The sequence below is a fragment of the Hippoglossus hippoglossus genome, chromosome 5, assembly GCF_009819705.1.
Source record: "Hippoglossus hippoglossus isolate fHipHip1 chromosome 5, fHipHip1.pri, whole genome shotgun sequence".
NCBI lineage: Eukaryota > Metazoa > Chordata > Actinopteri > Pleuronectiformes > Pleuronectidae > Hippoglossus > Hippoglossus hippoglossus.
The window spans coordinates 17,076,769-17,104,131 of record NC_047155.1 but is presented as its reverse complement, the minus strand read 5'-3'; the positions used below and the strand labels follow the sequence as shown (position 1 = coordinate 17,104,131).

General features: G+C 40.3%; 2 protein-coding genes and 1 long non-coding RNA gene across 3 annotated transcripts; 2 read left to right on the top strand and 1 right to left on the bottom strand.

The window, feature by feature from the left end:
- Positions 1-1,445: 1,445 nt before the first annotated feature.
- On the top strand, positions 1,446-15,256 carry LOC117761191 (serine/threonine-protein phosphatase 6 regulatory ankyrin repeat subunit C-like). Its single transcript, XM_034584881.1, has 28 exons — positions 1,446-1,612; positions 2,397-2,480; positions 2,840-2,918; positions 3,074-3,144; positions 3,236-3,436; positions 3,799-3,886; positions 4,615-4,757; positions 4,955-5,167; positions 5,326-5,404; positions 5,541-5,655; positions 6,563-6,645; positions 6,764-6,869; positions 7,152-7,220; positions 7,308-7,448; positions 7,578-7,628; positions 8,445-8,556; positions 8,645-8,716; positions 8,837-9,038; positions 9,196-9,283; positions 9,772-9,889; positions 10,014-10,233; positions 10,496-10,583; positions 10,664-10,747; positions 11,419-11,564; positions 11,973-12,055; positions 12,521-12,603; positions 12,853-12,944; positions 13,051-15,256. Exons 1-28 carry the CDS (start codon positions 1,586-1,588, stop codon positions 13,239-13,241), a joined length of 3,129 nt encoding a protein of 1,042 aa, XP_034440772.1. The 5' UTR covers positions 1,446-1,585; the 3' UTR covers positions 13,242-15,256.
- Positions 7,928-20,148, bottom strand: LOC117761195. Its single transcript, XR_004613801.1, has 4 exons — positions 20,137-20,148; positions 12,991-12,995; positions 9,581-9,592; positions 7,928-7,992 (listed from the first exon to the last, which is right to left on the bottom strand). It is a non-coding gene; the product is annotated as an uncharacterized LOC117761195 (long non-coding RNA).
- Positions 16,117-26,652, top strand: npepl1 (aminopeptidase like 1). Its single transcript, XM_034584884.1, has 12 exons — positions 16,117-16,385; positions 18,223-18,408; positions 20,665-20,835; positions 20,939-21,028; positions 21,128-21,209; positions 21,835-21,977; positions 22,919-22,996; positions 23,097-23,197; positions 23,377-23,500; positions 23,586-23,762; positions 24,107-24,217; positions 25,662-26,652. Exons 1-12 carry the CDS (start codon positions 16,236-16,238, stop codon positions 25,818-25,820), a joined length of 1,572 nt encoding a protein of 523 aa, XP_034440775.1. The 5' UTR covers positions 16,117-16,235; the 3' UTR covers positions 25,821-26,652.
- The last annotated feature ends 711 nt before the right edge of the window (positions 26,653-27,363 follow it).

Genomic DNA, 27,363 nt, shown 5'->3' with positions numbered 1-27,363 from the left:
GAGCAAAGTAAGGGGCTTTTTTGGGGAGGCACTATTGAGCCATATTTCCATGCCCATTCAAATTAATCCAGAATACATACAAAGTTTCATGAGTTTTTGAGCATGTGTAGGCCTTCAACACGCCCCCGAAGAAAATAATAATAAGAAAAATCCTTTGCACGTTCGGTGCTCAGGCCCTAATAAATACTTGAGCAAAGTATAATTTACTGACATCTCCAAGTCTTGTTTATTGGACGTATTCTTTCAGCATTATTGTGTACGTCACATATCACAGCGAGTAGCTAACCAAGCTATAAAAGACTGTAAAAACTGATAATAACCTGATCACCACATTTAGTCATCACAATACACACTGGGCTAGGAAGTGGCAGTGTGTCAGAGCTCTCTGCCTGGACCAGGTCTGGATAACAGGCAGTAAAAGGTCCCATAAGGATTCCTGGTTTGCAGGCGAACTGGGTTTGACTCCCGGCATGGGAACGCACCTATCACATAAGATCAAAATGCATCTTTTATTATTTTGCTGGTTACTAATAACAATAAATATAAAATACATATTTCATGTACCGAGGAAAACTAAGGAGTATTAATGATTGTTATTATTATGTTGAGACTGGTTGATGTGGAGCCAATGCTGTGACTTTCTGATTACTTTGTATAGGTAAATTAATTTTAAATTTACTCTATTATTTTCACAAGTACAAAATCTGTATACAATAGCCTTGTGTTAAATGAAGGAAAAATAGAAAACACGGTCAAGGTATGAATGACAACATAAATGCCAGTGGTGCATGCAAGTTGTTTTGCACTTTATAGTCACGAATCCACATTCCAGTATATTCTAGCGGTTAGAACTCCTGGTTCATGTCATAATATTAAAACCAAATACTTCTCTGGGGAGTTGATATGAGGTGAGGCATCAACTGATTACGTTTTGCATGTATAATAATAATAATAATAATAATAATAATAATAATAATAATAATAATAATAATAATAAACCTTAATACTTTTATTTGCTTATATGTGTTTTGTATGAAAATTCTCAATTTTGAATGCAGCTGTAAAAAAGCACAACAATCATGATTGTCGGGTGTAAAAGCATAAAATGGAAAATTCAGCATCTCAAGTTTGTACATAAACATGGTACTTGAGTTAATGTTCTAATTCTATTTTATTATTTTTTGTATTATTATTATTTATTCATACCATGACCATGTTTCCTTTGATTATGGGATAAAAGTGCTATTGTTACAGGTTTTGCATTAAAGAAGACGCTATTTTGTCAAAGTCAAAACAAGATTTGTTTAATAAACACATTACTAAAGCATCGAAACAATGTTAACTCATACCTACATTCAGAAAAGAACCACAACACTAAACCAAAGTAGAATTTCCAGACACTTCCAAATCACGTTGGTTATATTTCTGTCGCGATATTGGCAGCTGTGGTGTATACGTCACGTATCTCAGCCAGAAGCTAACCAAGCTAAAGCTAGGCTAAGTAGCCGCTGCCTGCTGCAGGGGGACATGTAGCCAGTTAAAACACATTCAGTCTCAATGAAGGATCTTCCAGAGTGACTGGGCCATGGAGTTAAGAAACATCGAGGACCAGGTAGTAAATAAATCACTTGTTGTTGATCTGAATCCACGTTAGAAAACTCACAGGACTTCTCAGTAACGCTGCAAACAGCCGGCTAGTCATGTTAGCGACATGTCGAGCAAAGTTTGTCACAGGGCTTGTAACTGTCACACATTTCTTACCTTGCACCAGTGGACTAAACTTTTCCGTTGGCACGATCTGGTGACGCAGCATTAGATGTCTGAAGTTTGTTATCCACCAAAGTCCTGCCAGTGGAGTTCTTATTGTCTCTGTTGAGTTAGCTCCAAAACCTGCCAAAACAAGATCATAAAACAAGCTAACGTCCACATTCACTAAGTCATAGCTGCGTTTGCTTATTGTAATCTGTGGTGTTGATGAGGCATTGCTATCTCCGTCAAAAGCCAAGAAGAGATAGTTATTTACCCATAACTTAGTGTTTATTGGCATCCCAGCATCTTAACAAAGTCTTATGTATGTATTTGAGATCAGAGTAAGACACAACAAGCTTGCTGAGGAAAGCTGTTCAGCTGAAATTGTGTTTTATTCATCAGAATCAGAAATACTTATCTACAACTCCCCGGCTGAGGGGATTGGGTTTTGTTACAGCAGCTCCAGCCAAGAATAGAAATATATATATATATACAGACCAAGAGAATTACAGCAAATATAAAACTACTGCACCTATGCTGCACTGTTCATCCAATCCGATACATGATAATACACAATGGAATGAATCCAGTGGTGATATAAGTTTAGAATGTGATGTGTCATGTTCTTCTCTACATCTCTTTTCCAGTCTCCGTTGGTCCAGGCTATATTCAGCCGAAACATAGAAGAGGTGACATTTTTGTTGAACCATGAAGAAGATGTCAATTCACTGGTAATATTATCCCACGTTAACTCAGTACTTGTGATGTTTTTATTAAAAGTTGTGTTATTAGATTTGCCTACATTATGTTTCAGGTCAAATGTTAATGGGGATGGTACAAACAGATCACCTGTGTCACTCACACCTGGATGGTTTTAGATAACTGTTCATTTCCAAGCAGGTTTTCTATTCACACTTTGTGCAAAATGTAAATGAGGTTAAATGTTACATGAGCAGAGCCAGAAACTAAACAAGTTTGCACGACAATTGTTAAACAATTTAGAATCTGAATTTACCAAGATAATAATGCAACAATAGAACAGAAATATGCCGGCTGCACTCTGCACTGTTTGATGTGTTTTTCCTTTCAGGACCAAGAACAAAGCACACCACTTCATGCTGCTGCTTATTTGGGTGATGTCCACATTATGGACCTTCTTATTACTGCAGGTAAAACATATTAACTGTATAAAGAAGTATATCATGAACAGTATATACTTGTACACATTTTGCATCTAACTCTTTCTAGTAATGAATGCAATGAGTCTGCCACACACCTAAACCACTACTAACTAGCTTAACTTTGCATTTGCTCTGTGCTACAGATGCAAATGTCAACGCGAAGGACCAGGGTTCACTGACTCCTTTACACCGAGCAGCTGCCTCAAGAAATGAAGTAAGTAATTTACATACAAACTCCTAGGTTCTAACCACCAGGTCGTAATGTTTAACTGACATTAACTGAATCTTTGTCTTTGTTTTGTCAGAAGGCTGTGGACCTGCTGCTAGAGCACAGAGCAGAGGTCAACACACGAGACAAATTCTGGCATACACCTTTACACATGGCCGCTGCAAACTGGGCCACAGGTTGTGCTGCAGCTCTGATACCACATGTTTGCAGCCTGAATGTTGGTGACAGGTCAGGGAGGACGCCACTGCATCATGCAGCGCACAGCGGCCATGTAGAGGTAAACTATGAAGCTGATTGTAGTGATCAATGGGATCTTTGACTATTTATTTATTTATGGTTGATAGTTATCATTTCAAGGCATAACAAGGCTTGAAAGGAAATCTACATTAGGAAGTGAATGATAACTGGGGAACATATTCCTGGTTTCTGGTAGTTGTTGCAGCATTTTGTGAAATTGCATTCTTACAATGATATATTAATCTAGTTTCACTCAATATTTATATTTATCCCCAGAATACAAATGTGTTTGCTAAACTGTTTCCAAGAAATAAATGCTGCTGTCCACTGGACTATGATTGTAGATTGGGTTTAGATGATTTGATAGACACACAGGTTGAACCAGTTATTGTGTTTCTGCAGATGGTGAACTTGCTCCTGAGCAAAGGTGCCAACGTGTGTGCCAAAGATAAAAAAGATCGGCAGGCAATCCACTGGGCTGCATACCAAGGTAAGTGTCGTCGCTCGTAAAGAGACTCAAATGTACAGTTGACATTTTCCCCCAAATAATCTTTGGTCATTAAAAACACTGGTACAATGACATGGAAGTAACTGTTCCCAAAAAAGATCCGCCAAAACAAAGTCACTTAAGACTGGCTCAAACAGCCACACAAGGTTAAAAAGTCAGAGGGTAATGACATTTATTCTATTTTCAAGATGAACACATTGTCATTTATGACAGTATCTAAACAAGTATAAGACGGAGGAACATTTATCCAAAGAGTTTGAATGTCAATCTGGGGCTTACAAGGAATGTACATAGTTTAGACACTGTCATCACCTTCGTATCTATGTCACGCATCCATCTGACTGAATTGAATCCTGGCATTTTGACCGTTTGATTGGTCGAGCAGTGAATTTGTGATTTGGAAGTTAATATTTTGTATCTTTACTCACTTAATGAAACAAAAATAGACGTGCAAAAGTGACAATTTTGACATACAACTTCATTATGTTTGATTTATGACTGCAGATATCATTGGCTTTTCTTATCAACACAATCTCAGTCTGTGTACATTTGATTAGTTGTTTACAAAGTCGACATCTGATGAATGTTATATTAACCTGGCCTGTATACCAAGCTTCTATTTCCAGGCTACAGGCTTGTAAGTGACTGGAGTGTGTCATTGTCTGCGAGCATGGCAGATGTTTGTCTAAAATGTCAGGCTCTTCTTTTAGGACATATGGAGGTCGTCAAGCTGCTGGTGTCTCACAGCGCCGACGTGACGTACAAGGACAAACGTGGTTACACTCCGCTCCATGCAGCAGCCGCCAATGGCCAGTTGGAAGTCGTCAAATATCTGTTGCGGCTCGGGATAGAGGTAAAGTGGCTCGGTTAGAAAACTATTAAGAATCCAAAATTATTCTTCATTCTTATAAATTTCTATAGCTGCCATTTATTTTATGTACTTTGCATTGTGAACAGGACAATACCCTTTAAACGCGCCTGATATTGCTTGAGAGTGTATTTGCAGGATTTTGTTTTTGCTTTAAAATGATTTCCAACTCTGCCTCTCAGACTGACGAACCCAACATTTATGGGAACACGGCGCTCCACATGGCGTGTCACACAGGGCAGGACACCGTGGCCACTGAGCTGGTGAACGCCGGTGCCAACATCAATCAGCCCAACTATCACGGCAACACGCCGCTGCATCTGGCTGCTGCCTCCTCTAGCGCGGTGCTGTGTCTCGAGCTGCTAATCAACAACGGCGCTGATGTCAACATGCAGGTGAAGAGCTTGTTTTGAAGAAGTGGATTTGATAACAACAAAAGGGGATTCAAATGTATTTATAGTTATTGGTCAGAGGATTAAATGTATGGGTTATATATTATGATGATGTATGACTTTCTTTTTACTGAACTTGTTTTAATTTCTCTGTTGAACAGAATAAAGAAGGGAAGAGCCCTTTGCATATGGCTGCTATGCATGGACGCTTTACAGGCTCCCAGATTCTGATCCAAAATGGTAAAATAGACTTCAACTAATTATGAAACGGTGACACTGCATCCTCGTAATACCCAGAGACATAAAACATCAGAGCCCCTTCTCATCAGAAACACTTAATCATAATAACACCATGTATCTTTCTGCCTCTGCACAGGTGGGGAGATCGATTGTTTTGATATGTTCGGAAACTCTCCTCTTCATGTTGCTGCCAGATTCGGTCAGGAGTTGTTGATCAGCACTCTGCTGACAAATGGTGCTGACAAGGCGAGGTAAGGTCCAGACCTGAGATTGTCTGATGATGATCTTACACCACAACACCTTCAAAAGGCATAAAGTCTCTGAGCACACGTTCTCAGTCTATGAAGTGGATCCGGAAAGTTGGGTCCTGCTTTTCAGATATGAGGGATGTGGCAGGAGATTGTCTGAGTTAGACACGTTCACAACAACTGGAAAATGAGGGGTTCTGCCTGAGTAGAGCATGCAGGAGTCAGGATCGCTGCAGAAATCACATATTTTGTTTACAGCACATTGTCACCTATGTCACCAAAAGCCATCAGTTCTCATTGTCTTTCCAATTTCACATCTTTGTTGGAGTCTTCTATCTGTATTCAACTCTTTATCATCCTTTTAGCTGTATTCTTTTTGTTTTGTCAGTTTTGCGTCTGTCGCGTGTTATTGACGTCATGAACATTCCCACTAACTGTTTTCCAGGCATTTTCCTGCTGTATTTTCACATGTCCTCACTTCGACATTTTATGGACATTTTACCAGGGCGCTGGCAGGAAAAGTTCTGAAAAATGTCAGGAGAAACTGACTTGGACATTTGTGTTCTCAGACGCAGCCACTACGGAACATTTCATGAAAAACCACTAGAGTTCAGTGCATGTCTGAAAGAGGCTTCTGTGTTTGGAATTAAATGCACACCCCAACATAGGAGCTACAGTATACAGCAACTCAATGTGACCAACCAAATATTGAATTAGCCAATAAATAACTATACCCAGTAGTCGCCCCTATACAGACACATACACAGACACATGGATACAGATTTTGTTATTATTATTGATCCTGTGAACTTTGAAAGCTTCATGAAAACAAATTGATTTTGTACATTTTTCTCACAGAAAATATCTCATCTCAGACTAAACTAACTAACATCTATTATAATCTCTAAAGACAGGGTATTCATGGAATGCTTCCTTTACATTTGGCGGCGCTGTATGGATTTCCAGACTGTTGTCGAAAGTTGCTGTCTAATGGTGAGAATCTGTTTGACTCATAAAGAGCCGACTTCTAATTTATTCACTTCCTTGTTGCATTTTCATTAGTGAGACTACTCCAAACGTTTCCACTCAAGTGTTGTTGTGTTGTGTTCAGGTCAGTTTTTCAACTTTGTGCCAGCTCATTTGCCGTCAGTTGGGTTTGATATTAACATATTGGACGACCATGGGAGGACATGTCTGCATGCAGCTGCCTCTGGAGGGTGAGAGAACGAACACACACACACCGAGAAACGCATATAATGTTAAGTGCACATGATTTACATACAGTTGAACAGTTCAGTTATTTTGCTTAGTTCATTTAAAATGTATCTAGATGAAACAGATTATTTTGCAATATTTATTCTTTTATAATTATTTCAAATATTTATAATTTTTCTTTCACACATACCCATAAGTCGTCTGACTCAGATCTGAAACACCTAGCTCTTAATTTCTTATTAAATAAATGAATTTGAATCTACCTTTTCTTTTTCTTGTGACAGAAATGTTGACTGTCTCAACTTGATCTTAAATTGCGGTGCTGAACTCGACATAAAGGATCATTTGGGAAGGTAAACAGTGTTAAATAGCTGGAGCAATTAATGCAACTCTCGGCAGTTTCTGGTGGTAACATAGCTGTCCCCTGTTGCCCCTCGCAGATCTCCTTTGCACTATGCAGCAGCCAATGCGAGCAGCCAATGCACAATCTCCCTGGTGAGAGCGGGGGCTGAGGTCAATGAGCTGGATCTGATGGGCTGCAGCCCTCTGCACTACACCGCTGCTTCACACACCTTCTGTGGGTAAGAAAACACATTTCAATAATTTATTCTTTAATAACTTCAATATAAGAAGGACAACATCCTGTGGACATTTATCTGTTGATAATAAATGACTTCATTCAAGCCAGAGTCTTTTTTTTTTTTTCACAGTGGGAACTCTGAGCCTGACTACAGTTTGGAAAAGGAACAAGAGGCCTCTCTGTAAGTCACGTTATTGTTTGTATATACAGAAACCAAATGTACTTTCTGGGTTTTTTTCAATGTACGGTCACTTAAAAGCACATTATCTCAATTTACAAGTATGTAGTTGACATAGACTCTATATACAGATGGACGACAATACAGCTCCCCGAAGGAGCCTTTTGATCGCACACTGGCTGGCACCAGTATAGATCATAGACCCGCCTCGTCCATGTTACCACAGACTCCAAAAATTGTCAAAATACACATATATCGATTTTTCTCAAAGATGGTTTCTGTTCTTTTACCTATTTCTAAAAACACTGATGTCTGTTCAACAGTTTATGTTTCTGATAAGCTTGGTTTGAATTAGTTATTTGATGCTCTAAAAATGAGGTGATACATCATGATTGACAGCTGAGACTGGCTCACGAGTATCAGTGGGACCTCTGTACAATGGCTCCATTCCCCGATCACTACTGCGCAGACTCACAATACACAAAATGTCAGTGTTTTAATCCAGAATATTGTGGTTTCATTTCTAGATAGTCGGAGGAGGTAGAGCCTATAGTTGTTAAAAGTCCAAATTAAAGTTGAATATGCTACTGTCTGACCAAAAATAGTGAAAATCAGACAAAATATATGATGATAGATGATGTCAAACTTTGACAAGACTAATTTGATCCTCTTACAAATTTAGAAACGTTGCAAAGAAAGGAGCAGATGCATAACAATTTATTTTCTTGATATTAAAAATAAATACCAGAGTCCTACAGGCAGGACCACATGTTAACGACACAGAAAGCATTCCTCATCTTTCCTTAACTCTGTGTTCAGGTGTTTAGACTTCTTGCTTGACAATGGGGCAAACCCAACTGTGAAGAACAATAAGGGTTACAGTGCCGTCCACTACGCTGCAGCTTATGGGAACAAACAGCACCTGGAGCTGGTCAGTGCAATTTTTGATTTAGATGCTCAGATTTTGTTGTTGTTAATCAATCGCTCACTAAACCCAGTTTCTTTATTTCCTCTTGCAGCTCCTGGAGATTTCTTTCAATTGTCTAGAGGAGGTGGAAAGTAACATTCCAGTCAGTCCTTTGCACTTAGCTGTGAGTAGAACAAATACCACATTCCCCCCCCCCCCCCCCCCCCCTTCACACCATAATGTACATGAATACTCACCACATATCAATGCCTTTGACTCTACTATTACCATTCTGCCACTACAGGCGTATTATGGTCATCGGGAGCCCCTGCGTCTACTGTGTGAGACGTTAGTGAGTCTGGACATACGGGATACTGAAGGCCGAACTGCTCTCCACCTCTCTGCTCAGAGGGGGTTTGCTCCATGTGTGGAGGTGCTGCTGAAGCACCAAGCCTCCTACACACTGAAGGAGCACAAGCACAAGCGGACGGCTCTCCATGCTGCAGGTGTGTTTAGGTGTATCAGATTTTTCATTAAAAAAAAAGGAAATCCAATTATCATGTTGTAATTTTTTTTTTTTACATGTAAGCTGCATCAGCTCCACTGATAAATGCGTTTTTGGTATTCAGATGTATTTTCCTTTTTCTCTCATCCCACTTACAGCTGCTGAGGGCCAGATGGACTGTCTGCTTCTGCTCGTCAACAAGAAACAAAGTGCCGACATCATTGACAGTCTAGATACTCAGGGACAGTACGTCACTTACTATTTCATACTATAATTTGGTATTTTTGATTAACATTAGACATCAGAAAATTATTTTTCACAATCTGACATGGCAGAATTTGATATTTTAAATAACTGTCCAACAGTTTGAATCTTCATTGGGTTTTTTAAACAGATTTTTATATTTTTTCAGTAAGGAAAGCAGATTATAATAATGTATTACATGATAGATTTAAAATGGATACTACTTAATATATATATAACAAAATGATAAATCCCTATAACTAATTAAGTTTAAAGCATGTGAGTGTGTGTGTTTTTCACATAAAGACATTACTACACCATGTTATTGTTTAATGTGGCTTATTAAACAAACAAATGTTTTTTTCACATTGTATTAAATGCAGTCACACAGATGAGAAAATGAAGACTCTGTTTTGCCTGTCTGATATGACCAGAGAATCAAACCTATTAACCCTGACTGCAGTAAATTCTTTGTTTTGTTCTGTGTGCAGGACGGCTCTCATGCTGGCATCTCTGGGACGTCACACTGACTGTGTCCACATCCTGTTGGAAAAAGGAGCCAATGCTGATGCTGCAGACAAAAAGGGCTTTACCGCATTACATAGAGCTGTACGTGTATTTGCTGTTTGTGTGTGTTCAGTCAGTTACATTACGATGCTTCTCTTTCTAGCATCTGTGACGTTCCAGATTTTTTTTATCCTCTTACATTACATTTTATGTTGTCCCTCTTTAGGCCATGTTAAACAGTGAGGACTGTGTATCTGCTCTGTTGGAACATGGGGCTTCTGCTCTGTGCAGAGACTCTCAGGGACGGACCCCGCTGCACATCGCAGCCTCCCGTGGCCACACGGAGCTGCTCCGCTGTTTGCTAAAGGCTGCTATGAAAGCTGACCCTCTGGACTCCATGCAAGACCACAGAGCCTACACGCCCACACACTGGGCTGCCTACCACGGTGGGACATCAGGGAAAGAATTCATGTCCAATGTGCCCACTTTTTTTTTTTGTTCTGTGTTTAACAGACTAAATGTAGATATGAATATATTTACATCATGTATGAAGGGATATTTTAAAGCCAACAAAGTCTTTGCTTGTTATCCACAGTATAATTTAAGCCCCTAAATAATGTCTCTTACTTTAATCACATGGCTGTCTTGTTTAACACTTGCCTGGTGAGATGCTTTATTAGTTGTCGTTTTGTTTCCTGTTCTCTACAGGACGTGAAGGATGTTTACACATTTTACTTGAAAACAAACTTTTTAGCAACCGGGAAAAAAATCAGTTCACCCCACTGCACTGTGCCCTGTGAGTATCATAAACAATGTAAATTAAAAAAAATACATAAAGTGTGGCTTATAAAGGTAATAACTATTGTTCCTCTGCAGAGTTAATGGACACGATGTTGCTGCTGAACTTCTATTGAAGACTGTAGGACCTCAAATTGTTAACGTTTGTGATGCCAAAGGAAGGTGAGTCCAGCTCTGAGCCGAGCCCGACAAATCTGTCATGCAGCACTGCCTGTATGGTTCAGTCTACAGATATTGAAATTATATATTTTTTAAAGTTATGTCACAATGGCTCCTAAATTATTTTTGACATGATTTTTTCATATTTATTATTCGATACAGAATTTCTACGGTTTATTCCAAAAAATCATATATTGGCTATGATAAAGTAATGGAAAATGTGTTCTATTAAAACCTCAAATTTATTGATAACTCTAATGAGGAATGTTTGACTCTTTAGTCATGATTAAGCCATGTGATTAAAGTAAGAGGAAAGTTGCAATCATCTTTTTTCTTTAAGTGTACAGGGCACCTATAAAGACAGTGACAGTTGCACATATTTGAATGCAGTGTAACCTGGTATTTCCCTCATTAAATCATTAATACCTTTAAGTTTTATCTACTACCTATGCAAGCTACTGTTTTGCAGAAAACATTTTTTGTTGGATTTATAAATTCCACCTTGGTGGGTGTGATAAGATTCTTTTAAATTGTTAAAGATTGAAACTTTTATTTTGTGTCAACTTTCTAACTTCCAATTACTTGCCGAAAGCTTAAACTATATGTATTTCCCAAGGCAGTAAATCTGTCTGTTTTTATGTGCTTTTATATGTATGTTTGTTGTGTAACTGTAGGACCCCCCTGCATGCAGCTGCCTATTCAGGAAACGTTTCTGGGCTCCAGTTGGTTCTGGCTCAGGGAGCAGAGGTCAATGCTGTGGACCACTGTGGATGCTCTGCTCTGATGGTTGCTGCCGACCGTGGACATACCATGGCTGTTGGTATGTGACAGAAGAGCCTGATTTAAAAATGTTAAAGCTTGCAAGTTTGATTTTCATTAAAAATGCATCAAGACAACATGCAGCTCAAGACGACGATAAAACAAAAATGTTCCTGCAAGAGATCATCAAAGTCCCTCTTTTATTGATCTCTCCTCGATTTGCTCCTGCTTGTTTTTTCATCATGTTTGAACATTTTCATTTCACAGTCATACTTGCAGGAATATTTGCAGCCCCCTTTAACACGTAGTCACTGTGTTTGTGACCCTCACAGTCCTCACTAATGTTTTCCTTTAATACACCATATAAATAATTTTCCCTGTTGCACTGTCCTGTCAGTCCACATGAAAACAACCGGTAAATGCTTCTAACATGAAGTCCTGTTTTTGTGTCTAATTTTCTGCATTTCAGAATTATTGCTGCAGCGCGCAAAGCCAGACCTGACCCTGGTGGATGTCAATAATAACACAGCCCTTCACTTAGCCTGCAGCAAGGTCACACACACACACATGCATGTACTCTATGCATGCAGTGGCACAGTAACTTTTGCATATGTGGGGATTACCTGTCAAAAACGAATGAAATCTCTTTTGAAAATAAGGTTAAAAAGTCATCAAACCTGTTTTGACAAGTTGCACTTTCAAAACAGTTCAAGTGCATTACAATAAGTAAGATTTCTAACAAAATTAACAGTTCCCTAATTAAAAGGAACAAACAGTCTATCATACTCAATTCTAAATTACTTAAAATTTTACATTCACTAATTAAACCCTGCATTCATTCACAACAGTGGGGATTTTACATTTTCACATTTTGATGTGATGCGATGTTTTAACAATTTGCAATGTGCATTTCACAAATTGAATTTAAAAGTATTTGGTGACATTTTAACAAATTACTGCATTCATAAGTAGTTTGTACCGTACTGCTCACTTATTTCAGTGTGTTTTATTCTGCAGGGTCATGAGATGTGCGCCCTGTTGATCCTTGGAGAGATCAGTGACTCCACCCTCATAAATGCAACAAACAGTGCTCTGCAGATGTAAGTGATTTTTTTTTCTTAAGAAAATTTAGTGTAGAACATCAATTGCGATGTTGCTGGTGAATATTGTGTTTACTGATGATGGAAAACACCCTGATATCAACATCTGTTTTAGAATTTAAGAAGAAAGTGTTCCAAGTTTACAGTATTAACTTATGTGCCATTGGCCCCAGTAATACTACATGTGAATTCTTAATATGGATACATCCCACCTGTACAATCAAACCTGTGTGTGTGTTTCTCATGTAGGCCTCTTCACATTGCAGCAAGGAAAGGCCTGGCGACTGTAGTGCAGGTGTTACTGAGCAGAGGTGCAGCAGTCATGGCTGTAGATGAGGAAGGTAAACGGGAATAATTGCTGTATGTTCCAGCGCTACAACACCACACTGTCTCTTTTCCCTGCGATACAACATCACTGACATTTATTTTCCTGTTGATCCTCTGCAGGCCACACTCCAGCTCTGGCCTGTGCCCCGAACAAAAATGTTGCGGACTGTCTGGCCCTGATCCTCTCCACCATGAAGCCTTTCCCTCCCAGAGAGGCCGGCGGTGGTGCAGCCTCCCACTTCAACCCCCTCCTGAAGAATTGTGGGATTGCTGCCACATGCGGGTCCAGTGGAAACCTTTGTCACGCCTAAGTTGGCCTGAGTGAAATCTCATCCTTGTGAAGCCCAAAGTCTCCAAACGTAACCACGCACATACAAGTCTCCATGAACATGTGTGGTCAGGCATAGCTTCTTCTTTCACATGTCATGACATTTATACTTGTGTGTCACATGCAGCTGCACATGCACCATGTGCTCATGCGCTAGTAGCATAGTCTTAAACATTTTATTAACATTAGCAGACCTCTTAGATTCTCTTTATTTGAGTTTAGCACATACATGTTATTTTAATGAAGCACTAACATTAGATATTAATGGAAGTTTTAACATGAGCACACCACACAAGCCTCTCTACCTGAACCACAGCCACTGTCAGTATTAGCCTCAGTTCTTAGCTCATTAATCACCAAAGCCTGAAGCCTATAGATTCGTCCAGAGCTAAACAAGTGCAAGAATACGCAGATGACTGTGTTTTATTTGTGTGTGTGTGTGTGTGTGGGTGTGTGTGTGTGTGTATGTGTGTGTGTGTGTGTGTGTGTGTGTGGGTCTGTCTGTCGGTCTGTAAGTTCTATTTTGCATATTAGACATTGCTTCTTAAAATACGTGTTTTTAAAATATCTAACAGGTGCTATAAACCTTTTATGCAATTATTAAGACTCTATTTTCTTATTCTGTCCGGACTGTAGCTGACACTAGATTGATATGAGTAACGTATTATTCTAATATCATCATGAATTACATTTCAATTTAGTAAAAGTACCACAAGCTTAAAATGTTTTTAATAATATAGTTTACTGAGTTAAGTGTATATATATTTAGTTCTTAAAATGAAGTTAATCATTTACATGTATAATCTTGAAAATCCCAAATTATTGAGAATGAACCTCAGGTCAGTGTGTACTGTACAGTGCAATAAAAAGCACATCTGAAACTGGATGTTGCACAACAAGAATAAAGCGGGACAGAAGTATTTAAATATGTTTCACTTAAATAAGCCAGAGAATCAAAAAAAATATTTCAGGCTTTGAACAAGAAAGTTGTGTGTCTTCAGTAAATCTGACATTTCACCTAAAGATAACTTTAATTTCTGTGACATCTTCAAACTGTTATTTAATTATTTTTGTTGATTTGCCCTGAAACCCAGAGACCTAAAACTGAGAAACAGAGAATCCTTCATACTTGAGATACGAGAACTAACGAATGTTGGCATTTTTACTCAAAGACCTTTTTGCTTATCAAATTTGTTGAAAATCAAATAGATGTTTATCGACTAATCAATTGTTTCAGCACTATGCTCAAAGTCTGTTTTCTGTATGATTAAATACATTTGAAGAAACTGTTCAAATAAGCTGCAACTTACTGAAATTGCTGTTTTGTAATTGTGATTTTATTTTTGGGGCGGGGGGGGGGGGTTAGGGTCAGTTTCACTGTTAAGAAAATCTCCTGTAGCAGCATGTCCTTCATCCAAAGCAACCAGAAGATCAGTGTCCAGCATTTATTGACACTGAATAAATATTTTATTGGCTTTTAAAATTGTCAGAGCTTGATTGATTTTTTTTATTAATAATTATTTTTCTCTTGCTACATAACTTGGCACAATACACCTGTACTGGTACAAAGATGTCACTGCCTCTGTAAAGATCAAGGTTTTATGATTTGATTTGTAAATTTAATGTTTACCTTTTTAAATTTGCACTCTGACATAAAAGTTTACATTTTACAGTAAGATATCTTTACATTTATGCAAATATTCTATCATTTTACAAATTAAACTTTCATCTAAGAGTAGAGCCCTATCCTGTGAGCATCTCCCTCTGTTTTTCGTTTGGATCTTAGTCTTGTTGGGGGACGGTTCTACAACTAAAGGTTGTAGTTAAATGTTTAGAATCATGTTTATCTTGAATAATGTCTCTGTTTCAGCTTTTCACGTGAACAAATTGTCTGTCTTCCCTCACGTCTTTCAGACATTTCAGATGCAACAACTTGAAAACTGTGTGTGGTAAGGTTGTGGATGGCTTTCAGAGATAATAAACAAACTTGCTCCCATGCGTGTTTTCTTTTTTCAAGATTTTTCTTTACATTTCTAATGTCTCAGATCATTATTTTTTTCTTTTTTTTTTTCTTATAGTGGCTCTAATGTACAGAAGTATGTTGCTGCCACACTGGAAAAAGAAAAAATGGATCAGTATCACATTATAATGTGATAACTTGATGTTAAAACATAAAATTAACCATGAAAGTTAGGTTATAATGTGAAAAGCTTTTTTACACACAGGCAGTCAAAATAAGTAGAAGAGCCACTGAAGCCGCAGAGGTATAAAAATGTTGACATGCGGCTTTTGAGATGGAGAAACAAGTAGATATGTAAGGAAACATCAAAAAAATATGACGGGACAGTAGAGAAGGGAATGAGGATAAAATGAAGAAATTGACGAAGACGAAAGGTAAGAAAAAGGTGGAGATCAAGGCAAGATGTAGGAAAGAGGAGAAGGACAATGAGAAAGTAGGAAAGGAAACAAAGTTGAGGAAAGGAGGAGGAACACATGGATTGATCTAAGCTATAGATTGTCTCTCCAGCCCTTTTTATTTGTGGAAATGTGTTTTCTGACTGAGATTGTGTTGACCTTTGACCTGACCTTTGTTCCAAAACCATCTAGAAGTTTGGTGAAATCCATCATGATTTTTTTTGTTATTTTGTCCACATATACACAGACCATAGCCTGCTTTATTTTATTTATTTATTTAGTCTTATTAAAGCAAAGACAGCATATTTGTATCACTATTGTAATAAGATTTAAATATTGTGCAGCTCTCCTTTCTGGTCTTCGTGTAGTACTAACTGCTCACCGACAGAGGTCGCTGTGGACCGCGCGTTACTTCCCTCTATAAATGAAAGTGTAGAAGAACGGGTTGGTCCTCTCCCGGCTGCCGTCGCCGGTCCGGGCTCCACAGTGAACTACAGCGGTCCGTCCACTTTCTCCCTGTTCGTGCTCGTCACACCGCCTCTCTCTGTGGCAGGTCGCAAACATGGCGAACGTGGTGCTGGAGTTCAAGGCTTCGGCCGGAGACTCGGAGCCGCCGAGCCGCCCGGTCCTCATCGTCGGGCAGCAGACCAACCTGCAGCAGGTCAACTGGAGCCAAGTGAAGGGGAAGCTCCAGCCGCTCGTTAGCAAAGAGGTAACGTGTTGACTCACGGTGGGAGGTGACAGCTAACCGGAGCTAACGCTGCTAGGTTAGCCAAATGAATGTAGTGCTAACGTCATGGTGCACGAGTAGCTCATTGTAACTAGCACCACGACTAGCTAACTAGCTAGGTTAACCAAGTGCCTCTAACACGGCAGCTAACTGCGTTGTTAGAGGTAGATGCGTGCTTATTTATCGGTGGAAAATAACGAAAAAATATGTGTATGAGCTTTGAGTAACGTATTATCTAAAGGCCTTATTAACAGAGCTAATTATATTTTCCATTTAAATGATTTTAAACAGCTCAGCTATTGACGTTAAAGGATTTTCTCCAACTTTGTCAGAAACGGCAAACAATGCAAACAAACAGCCGCCCCTACACCTCCATGATCATCACAGGGATGTCGAGTCTGCAGCCTGGCTCCATGCACAGAGGACATTGTGTTCCTGGTGCACAGTGACAGATCTACGGGGGTCAGACCCAGTCTTAAACACTCTGATCTCCTTGTGCGTTGCTGTAAGTGAGTCGTGCAAAGTCCACAGTGGTGGTTGTGTAACATGCAGTCTAAAGAGAGGCTGGTGAGTCTCTGAGGTCAGGATCCTCTGACAATGATTGACCAACACGATCATCCCTCTGCTGCTTCCAGTGCCCTGATCTTTCACAGGTGGTAGATGGACTTTACAACACTGAAGCTGGGTGACTGTGGGAAGCCTGTAATCTATCAAAACTCATGTCATCTCTAATTTTACATATTGTTGGATTCCCACGTGGTTTTGGTCTCTCTAGACACACACATACCCACATACCCACACCTAGGCTGCTGACAATTTATGGCATATGAGAAAATATGTTTTTTTCCCCTGTCCAAATCAGCAGGAATACTGTATTAATCAGAAAAACAGAACTGACCCTTGGTGGAAAATTGTTTGTAAAAAAAACAAACAAAGTGCACTGCAATAGAATGTATAAAATGAAGCTGAATAACAATATACAGTATATACATTTAGAATATGGACGAGATGGTGAATATCCCTTATACGTTTTGAAGGTCTTCTGCACAATTTAAGTTACCATGACTACCAGTAGATGTTAGCAGGTGTTAGTGGCCACCAGCAGATGTTAGGGACATAACTCCAGTTGTGCAGCTTAGTGTCATCAAGTGTTGTGGCCTTGTAATCACCGATACAGGCCGAACTTGAGGGTACGCTGAGGCTAAAGGTAAATCTGACTGGCTACTGGCTTGTATGGCTGTACTATGAAAGCCATGTAGCCGGCTCAGTAGATCATACAATTATAAAGTCTGATGACCAGCCACAGGCAGAAATGACTTCCTGTGCCGCTCTGTGGTGCATCTCTGGGAAATAAGTCTGTTACTGAATATTCTCCTGTGCTGAGCCATCACTTCATGGAGTGGGTGGGAGACATTGTTCAAGAACTAGGACAGCATCCTTCGTTCTGACAGTCAGAGTCCAGATCCACCCCCACATCATCACAAAAATCTGATGTGATGGTAACTCCATTGTAAACTCTGACCAGGATGACGGGCAGTGAAGTAGCTGTAGTCTAATTGGCTTCTCCTTGACATAAGATCATATACAATCAATTCTTGCACTCCAGGAAGTTATAGATATTGATGAGGCAACAGATCACACACCCAGACTCTGCTCTTTGAATAGTAATGGTGTCAATACAGTGAGTGCACGTTCACAGTGTGCAGGATTTTATGACTTCCTTTTCCGTGCAGGATTTTAATGTTAGCACAACAAATCTTGCAAAGCTGTCGTGTCTGTGTAATGAACCTAAAATGTCTGTTCTGTCATGTTTTCTCAGATTTGGCAGGCAGCTCTCAAGGCTTTGAACCCAAACCCAACAGACAGCTGCCCCCTGTACCTGAACCATGCTACGGTGGCGGCCCTTCCTTCGCGGGTCAGCAGACATAACAGCCCGTCTTCTGCCCACTTTTTGTCCCGTCTGGTCCGTTCCTGCCTGCCTGGAGGGAACACTCGCTGCATCGTGGTTAGTATCCTCATTTCAATTGTTCAGCCCTCTTGTGATAGTAAATTGATCTTTTACGGGGGGGAGTTTTCTTTCTTCTGTTTCAACACTGGGTCGGGGAACGACAGCTTTGTGACAGAGGCTGAAAAATCCAAGATGGCGCAGTGGACGGCTGCCTCGGTGTGTTGGTGCGCGATGTTTTGTCTTGTTTTGTTAGTTAATTCACTGTTTTGCCTAAGAACCGGGAGCTCTTTCACCAGAGAAATGCTTATGAACATCAGGGTCATAACTCCTGAGAATTTATTTCCGACTTTCATTGCCTCATCTGTCGAAATTTTGGATATTCTGGTCAAAGGTGCCCTCACATTCGTACATACAGTGAAGTGACGGAGGAGAGGTAAACGTGCCGGTTCGCTTGTGCGTCTCCGCCGGCGGGGACTTCGCACACCGCTACCAGGTATATTCCTCTCCAACGTGCGTTCATTGTGCAACAAGCTGGACGAACTCCAGCTACTAGTTGGTAAGAACAGAGACTTCTCCTCATCTTCCGTTCTGTGCTTCACGGAGACGTGGCTGTGTGATTCGATACCGGACACTGCGCTGCAGTTGGCTGGCTTCCAACTTTTCAGAGCGGACCGCCACACGGAACTCTCCGGCAAGACGAAAGGTGGCGGAGTCTGCTTCTATACTAACTGCGGCTGGTGCAATGATTTGACAGTGATTCAACAGCAGATCTGGAATATTTTTTTATCCAATGCAAACCCTTCTACTCCCCCCGTGAGTTCGTTTCATTCATTCTGGTCGGTGTTTACATTCCACCGCAGGCTAATGTGCAAGAGCATGCAACGCATGCTCGCCGACCAGATACTGTGTGTGGAACGGACTAACCCGGACTCCTTAGTTATTGTCCTCTGCGACTTTAACAAAGGAAATCTCACCCGCGAACTCCCCAAATACAAACAATTTATTAAATGCCCGACCAGAGAGGAGAACATTCTGGATCACTTTTACACCACAGTAAGCAGTGCCTATCACGCTGTCCCCCGGGCTGCACTGGGACTCTCGGACCACGTCATGGTCCATTTGATTCCTGCATACAGGCAGAAACTAAAACTCTGCAAACCTGTTGTGAGGACTTCAAAGCAGTGGACCAGGGAAGCTGTGGAGGATCTTCAGGCGTGCTTGGACTGTACAGATTGGGAGGTGTTTAGGACTGCTACAGTCTGGACGAGTATCAGCTTCTGTGAGGACAGCTATGTTCCATCACGCACCAGGGTGTGTTACAACAATGACAAACCCTGGTTCACAGCCAAACTCAAAAAGTTAAGGTTGGAGAAGGAAGAGGCGTTCAGGAGTGGGGACAGAGACAGGTTTATAGAGTCGAAATATAGTTTTAGCAAGGAGGTGAGAGAAGCTAAACGTCTGTACTCTGAGAAACTCTGACACCAGTTCTCAGCCAATGACTCTGCCTCTGTCTGGAAAGGGCTTAGGCAGATTACAAATTGTAAGCCTAGAGCCCCCCACTCCACTAACGACCCACGCCTGGCCAACGACTTGAATGAGTTTTACTGTCGCTTTGAAAGACAATGGGACAGTCCTGACACCATCCCCCGTGACACCACCCTCCAGCCCATCAACTGCACCTCCCCCACCATAGCAAAGGCCTGCGCCTTTCCACAACTGCCCACCTCAGAGCCCCCTCCCTCCTCCCCTCCCACAGTGACGACTCTCTCCATCCTGGAGAGGGACGTCAACAGACTCTTCAGGAGACAGAACCCCCGCAAAGCAGCTGGGCCAGACTCTGTCTCTCCATCAATCCTGAAACACTGTGCTGATCAGCTGTCTCTGGTGTTCACAGCCATTTTTAACACCTCACTGGAGACATGCCACGTACCAGCCTGCTTCAAGACCTCCACCATCATCCCTGTCCCCAAAAAAACAAAGATCACTGGACTCAATGATTACAGACCCGTCGCCCTGACCTCTGTGGTGATGAAGGCATTTGAGCTGTTCCACCTCAAAGCCATCACCGACCCTCTCCTGGACCCCCTGCAGTTTGCCTACAGAGCCAACAGGTCTGTAGACGATGCAGTAAACATGGCCCTTCACTTCATCCTCCAGCACCTGGACTCCTCAGGAACTACTTATGTGTAGTACTTATTGTGTTTTTATGTTCATTGTATGCACCTCTATACCAAGGCAAATTCCAGGTAGGTGTAAACCTACTTGGCAATAAATACTTTCTGATTCTGATATGATTCTTTCTTTCCTCTCCAGATGGTGTGCGAGCGTTCAGATGTGTTTGCATCTTCTTGTGCCATCTCTCGGGCCTTCCCCATCTTCTCTCGTCGCTCCTCATCCTCACGCAGGGCTGAGAAGAAGCATGTCACTGTGGAGTTTGTGATCGTTGGACAAGAGAGCAGTCCCCTGGGTGTCGGAGAACTTGAAGTAATGCCCAGATTTTTTGGGGGGTGTTCCATTTTCTATTAGATTTACACAGCGTTTTATACCCAAACATTCTACTATATCCTAAGACTTTTCTTATTTTTAGTGTCTCTCCAATGCTGCTGATGGAGTGCGCCTGGCAGCTCGCATTGTGGACACACCGTGCAATGAGATGAATACAGATCACTTCTTGGATGTAAGTGAAAGAATTTCTGTTTTGTTGACTTAACTACAGGAATATAATACTTATATTTTACTGTGGACCTCTGTTACATATATTAATTTCTGTTTTTAGGAGATAAAGGCTGTGGGAACTGAACTTGGAATCACTCCAGTGATCATTCGTGGAGAGGAATTGAAACAAAGAGGGTTTGGAGGTATGTGTGCAAGTAGATGTCTGTAATGTGCTTATATTTTGACAGCTCAACTGTTATAGAAGCCTGTTTACAACATTTTGCTGAGAAAATATCTTGCAGGTCTTTCTCAAAATAATGAATGATAAGTGTTGGGAAAGATTTTATCAGTATTTGGTCATTATTTTTTACATCCTGTCATTTTGAGAGTTTCCATTATAATGAGTTACATGTTTTTCTTCTTCATCAGTGGTATGATTACGATATTTTTTTCAACAGTATCTTAAAGTATTTGTAGAGGGTTATTTATACAATTTATAATGCTCTTCATTTGGGAAATTATGAGAATCAATTCCAGTTATTGAAAGTTGTGTACAAGGAACACTCCATATTCAATATATGTGATACATATTTACACACTGTATGTCAAACTAAAAATAATATTTCGCAAATATACTGCATTTATCCAGTCTCAAAATTACAATAATCCAATTTATTATAATTTTGTTTCACTTTGCCTTTGTTTGGCTCTTTATAGAGAGTGATAAGGATATTTTATGCATCTGTGCTCATATTAGATTTGTTATTATTAGTTTGATTATTGCTAGTTTGGATTATTTATCTGTTTACTTTCCTTTTACGCTGTCAGGTATCTATGGAGTTGGAAAGGCAGCAGAGCATCCTCCTGCATTAGCAGTCCTGAGCCACACACCAGATGGTGCGACCCAAACCATTGCATGGGTGGGGAAGGGCATTGTGTATGACACTGGTGGACTCAGCATCAAGGGAAAGGTACTCCTAGTTTTCCTCTGGAGATGTGATAGTATCTGTTGTACATCATGAAAAAAATCTCTCTTTTTAATGCTAAGTCCCCAAAGAACATCACTATAGTTATCTAGTTCAATTGTTTAAACATGAATATCTTAAGAGCTGTTTTCACTCTCAGCAGGAAAAGTATCTAACCATAGCAGATATGAGATCTGATATAACTGTAGATTTGTGAGAATTCTTTGCGATTTCTCAATTTAAATATGACATTTATGGAGGGGGAGAATCTTATCCACAACTAACACCTTGCTGCAGCTTCTCGACTTCCTCAGTGATCTTAGCCAGAAATATGATATTGGTCGGGTTCAACCTTCAGAAACAGTCAGAGCCTTCCTCTTTGCTGCCTTCAATTGCATCAATTGCATATGAGCAACCCTTTCATTCTCTGGGTAGAATGCAACAGGGCTCAGCTGGAGGTTTTTGAGTATCTCCACATCCAGGGCAATTCTGGAAAAGGCTACAGCACAGGCCCTCTCCAGGAGATTGGTTCTAGAGCCAGTTCTTTTGTGTGCAGATGAGCCCAACAAAACTTAGTTGGCAACAGTCTTTACATGCATAGGACTATTAGATGATTCGAGGTTTGGCATGTTGGCATGCTGCGTTAATCACAATAATTAATTTTATCACATGGTAAACTTTGTTGTTCCAGATGGTAGTGTGTTGTAACACACTGTGATCTCAGTGATCCTATAACCTGCATGACACCCCTGACAATCTAGATAAAGCTTTAAGCAGATTCTCAATAATCCCTTCACATGTAATTGCAACTGCATGCACCAGTTTATAGTAGTGACATATGGAAGTATAAAAGTAAGCTCTTATTCTGCAGTTACACGGTGCAGCAACATCAGATATTTAATTAATTGCATGTTTCATCCCATTAAATATGTTTTCCTTGTTTGTAGACCACAATGCCAGGAATGAAGAGAGACTGTGGTGGAGCTGCTGCTATTTTAGGAGCTTTTAAAGCTACTATTAAACAGGTGAGGTGACATTTTGGATTATTCCACAGCTGTATTATAACCTGCTCTATGATTCTCCTGCTGTAATTTTTTTTTTAAATCTTCCTTCTTTTCGCTGCAGGGCTTTAAGGATAACCTCCATGCAGTGTTTTGCCTGGCAGAGAACTCAGTTGGCCCTGCAGCCACACGACCTGATGATATCCACACTCTCTACTCTGGAAAGTGAGGCCTGACTTCATGTTTTGTATCATCTGCTTGGAATTAGAATTCTAAAGTGTCCATTTCCTCATTTGATTTGCTCTGTGTTTCCTGTCCGTTCATGGTGTGATTGCACTCAGTGTTTACAAGTCAAATCAAAAGGAATGAACTTGAACAAGCCATTCATCTGTTTCATCCTCAAGGACAGTGGAGATCAACAACACTGATGCAGAGGGCAGGCTGGTGCTGTCTGATGGGGTGGTGTATGCCAGCAAAGACCTGTCGGCTGATATTATTCTGGATATGGCTACTCTGACGGGGGCACAGGTCAGTGACAGCCGCAGTGACTGATGTTAAATCTTCCGACAGTTATTGTCTTTATTTCCTAAACCTTTTTGTTGTTGTCGTTCAGGGGATCTCCACAGGTAAGTACCATGCAGCTGTGATGACCAACAGTGAGCAATGGGAGGTTGCGTGTGTGCGTGCAGGACGCAGCAGCGGAGATCTCGCTCACCCTCTGGTTTACTGCCCCGAGCTGCACTTCAGCGAGTTCACCTCTGCCATGGCTGACATGAAGAACTCAGTGGCAGTAAGTGACCAATCCACCATCCATCCTGAAGACATGAGAAAACACATGGATATCTTGCATTAGATAGTTTGAAAGACATAATAAATAAATTATATTTCTAGTTTAATATTTGATCAATGAGGACTGTAATAATGTAAATAACCAATTTGTTCTTTTTAGCTTCTCTTGGCGCATGTTTTCTTGTGAAATATTTGTCTAATTTGTTTTTTAAAAGAAAAACTTGGAGTCTGCAGATTGATTCATATCAAGTAGTGTTTATTTGTTTTGGATGTTCTAATGTGATGTTGATGATATATTTGATTTTATGAAGTTGCTGAGGTTTGTTGTCCTTTGTGTTTTGACAGGATCGGGAGAACGCACAGAGTTCCTGCGCCGGCCTCTTTATTGGCTCCCACTTGGGCTTTGATTGGTCCGGCGTCTGGGTCCATGTTGACATTGCCTCTCCTGTTCACGCTGTGAGTACCTAAGGTTCTGATGTGCTGTTTTTGTCCTGGAACAGATCAGGTGATAATCATAACTTTTTGCAGTAGCCTGTTATTAGGCGTGTGCATTTGTTGACTGCCTGCAGTTGGCTTGACATTAACTGATCTGAAATGAGCAGAACAGGCATGTGTCATTACAAATTACACAAGCTGTGAACTTTGGCGTCAGCAATAAAACTTGCTCAGATCTTGTTTTCCTATAGCTGCTGACTTTGTGGACTGTGTAGTTATGACTTTACAACAGAAAGACATGGACCTCTACAAGTTCACATAAATCCATCATTGAATTGTTGTTCAAAAAATATAAAACCTTATACAACCTGTCTGTAATAGTAATGTAGATTTCTCAATGTCCGTATACAGCTGTAGCTGTGGTTTTGAGGTCAGTATTAACTGCCACCAGAGACTCAGGAGCCTGAAAGAAGCAAGTCAGCAGAATGTTTTAGGAAGTTGCAACAGACGGTTTATGAATCATGACATTTGTATCAACTGGTGAAGAGTAATTTTGCGAAACCATTTAAAGCAAGGAAAGTGGTGTATATGCCTTTTTGATTATGTGATCAGTGTTGATATTGTGGCGGTGGTTACAAACAAATCGAGAAGAGAGAAAATACGTCAGATTTGTAGTGAAACTGCAGCGGCTGAGTACAAGGACCTTCATATGTGGCCCAGGACGGGTTTGCGTTCACACAGCTAAAAGAATGTGGACACATGTGGCCCAGACCACCTCTGAGTGCGTTAACAACTACCTCGAGCTCACTGCTTGTGATCTGATCACAAAAACCACATATACCAGGTGTGTACAGGCCTATATTGTCAGTTGTACATACTGTCCTATCCTTAGGCCTTGTAAGGACCAAGTAACTTGATCAGTTGATGAGTGTTCGTGCTGCATATAGTTTCCACGTTGTACAGGGAAAGATTGAGCCAGTTCTATCTGTAGAAACACAGACTTCCTCCTTAAGAGGTTGATCTCTGCTGATACTCACTTTGTCCATTCTGAAACCTGACGTACTCCAGCAAGAGTGTGCTGCGTTTGGAGGAAGCATAACAAGATATCTGCGTCCACATTATGTATACTTCAAATGCGACAGCTTTCTATAACTTCCGTGCAGGTGTGCCACTTTTGTACCACTCTTCATTTTGAAAAGTGAGAAAGATCTGATGCTCTGGTCTTGTGACGCATGAAAAAAATATGACTCAATCTCATTTACCGCTTTACAACCGCAGAGTGTATCTTTAAACTCCTCATCTGTCTTCTCTCAAGCAGGGAGTTAATGTTGGACTAAACTGTAGTTGCATTTATCAGGATCATTGGGTTTCAGTGACACTAACTGGTAATTACACGGTAGCTTTACAGTAATGATACTGGATATTGTGATCTGATCCCTGTTTTTGTTGTATCTTGTCTGCGCAGGGGGAGCGTGCCACAGGATTCGGCGTCGCTCTGCTCATGGCCCTCTTCGGTCAGGCATCAGATGACTCCATGCTGAACCACGTCTCTCCCCTGGGCGCAGCCACCAACATGACTGAAGACCCGATGGAGCGTGACTGCAAAAGACGGAGACTGGTGTAGAACATGCCAAGCGGTTCACTCCCTGACTCCGGCTGCTCTGCTGCCGCCACCACACACCCAAACTGTCGAATCAAGCGCTCCTCCAGATAGTAACCATTTAAAACTGAATCAACTGTGTTTGAATAAATTTGAACCGATTTTTAAAAAATTTGGCTGAATGAAACAGATAATCATCAATACATCAGATGTGTAATACATGATAAGAAAACACAGGCCATCATTTGTCTTCATGACGCTGCACTTCTCTGCACTGATCGCCTCCGCAGCTTCTCCATTTTTCAGTTGCTTTTGAGGAAGATGCATTGATTGTCATGAGATCTGAAAAAGCAGGTGGTTTACATTTATGACCGATTCATTCAGATCATGGTGACTAGCCAGTTGTTTTTTTACATTGATTCTTTGTCATTGTTGTTTTACAGTTAAGGATTTTACCACCTGAAACTAAAAACCTTGTTTTCAAATAACCACCTCAACAGCAGGTATCGTCGTCCTTTGACACTATATGCAAATTTTGGATTATTCCATATGTTTTCTAAGACATTGTGGAAAAATACTGTTTCCTGGTCAGTAAAACTGGACATTTCTTTTTTTGTTAAACGCAGCACTTTGTAATTTCCCTGTGAACGGTTAGACAGTGATCTCTGGACCAAAATTGAGGATTGAGTGCTTACTGCAGTTTTTAACAGTTTTACAATTGTACCAGTTTAGTCATTTACCCTGAATGCTTCGTCAGCACAAAAAACACATACAAGATGTCAATTAAGTATTTTACAGATTCCAGCGAAGTGTGATGTTTTTTTCCACCCGTGTCAATAAAGGCAGTGCCATCTGACGTCTGAGTGATTCATGTGAAATGCCCCCAAACTTAAACAGAAACATCTTATCTTTTCACTAAGAAATGTTGTTAAAACTTGAAAAACTAATTTTGTCAATTTTGAGTTTTAAGAGCTAGAATTACGTTGTTCCTTTACTCTCTAGGTTTTTGCTGCTTAAGTCATGTAACACATGATAGTTCATTAAAAATCAATCTCAAAATCACCAGCTCTTAAATAATGCAGTGAAACAGAGTTTTAAGCTCATTCACAGTGATTAAATATGTAACTGTTTGTGCTTTTTAAAGTGTACAAAGAACAATTTACACCTCTTTCAAATATTTGCATGATATCCAAAGTAGAGAAACAGGATCAGGTGTGACCGGTACACGTATAATGGAATCATCTGTATTCTCCATAAAGTCTGTTTGGCTCTTGTGAGAGATGGAAATGTAATATGCAAATTAAGTTTATATTAGAAGCTGCTGTTTATTCTCCAGGGCTTTTCTTCACCTTATTTGCAAATTTACAAAACAGAATAAGTAAATAATCAGCCATGAATAGACAATGCCATCCAATTTTACAATTTAAAATATATCAAACTAATAATGAATTGAATGAAATTAAATATCAAATAAACAAAAACAAGTGTGTGTTTGTGTGTTTTTTAATTATTATTATTATTATTATTATGAAGGGATTTAAATTGAGTATTTTCTGATCCACACTCC

What these genes read in the sequence shown, in the direction of transcription:
- LOC117761191 (XM_034584881.1), top strand. Translation starts at nt 1,586, where the DNA reads ATGGAGTTAAGAAACATCGAGGACCAG. An exon ending in GGACCTTCTTATTACTGCAG is followed by an intron (nt 2,919 to 3,073) that starts GTAAAACATATT and finishes TCTGTGCTACAG; the next exon opens with ATGCAAATGTCAACGCGAAG. An exon ending in TCGAAAGTTGCTGTCTAATG is followed by an intron (nt 6,646 to 6,763) that starts GTGAGAATCTGT and finishes TGTTGTGTTCAG; the next exon opens with GTCAGTTTTTCAACTTTGTG.
- npepl1 (XM_034584884.1), top strand. Translation starts at nt 16,236, where the DNA reads ATGGCGAACGTGGTGCTGGAGTTCAAGGCTTCGGCCGGAGACTCGGAG. An exon ending in TGGGTGTCGGAGAACTTGAA is followed by an intron (nt 20,836 to 20,938) that starts GTAATGCCCAGA and finishes TCTTATTTTTAG; the next exon opens with TGTCTCTCCAATGCTGCTGA. An exon ending in GACTCAGCATCAAGGGAAAG is followed by an intron (nt 21,978 to 22,918) that starts GTACTCCTAGTT and finishes CCTTGTTTGTAG; the next exon opens with ACCACAATGCCAGGAATGAA.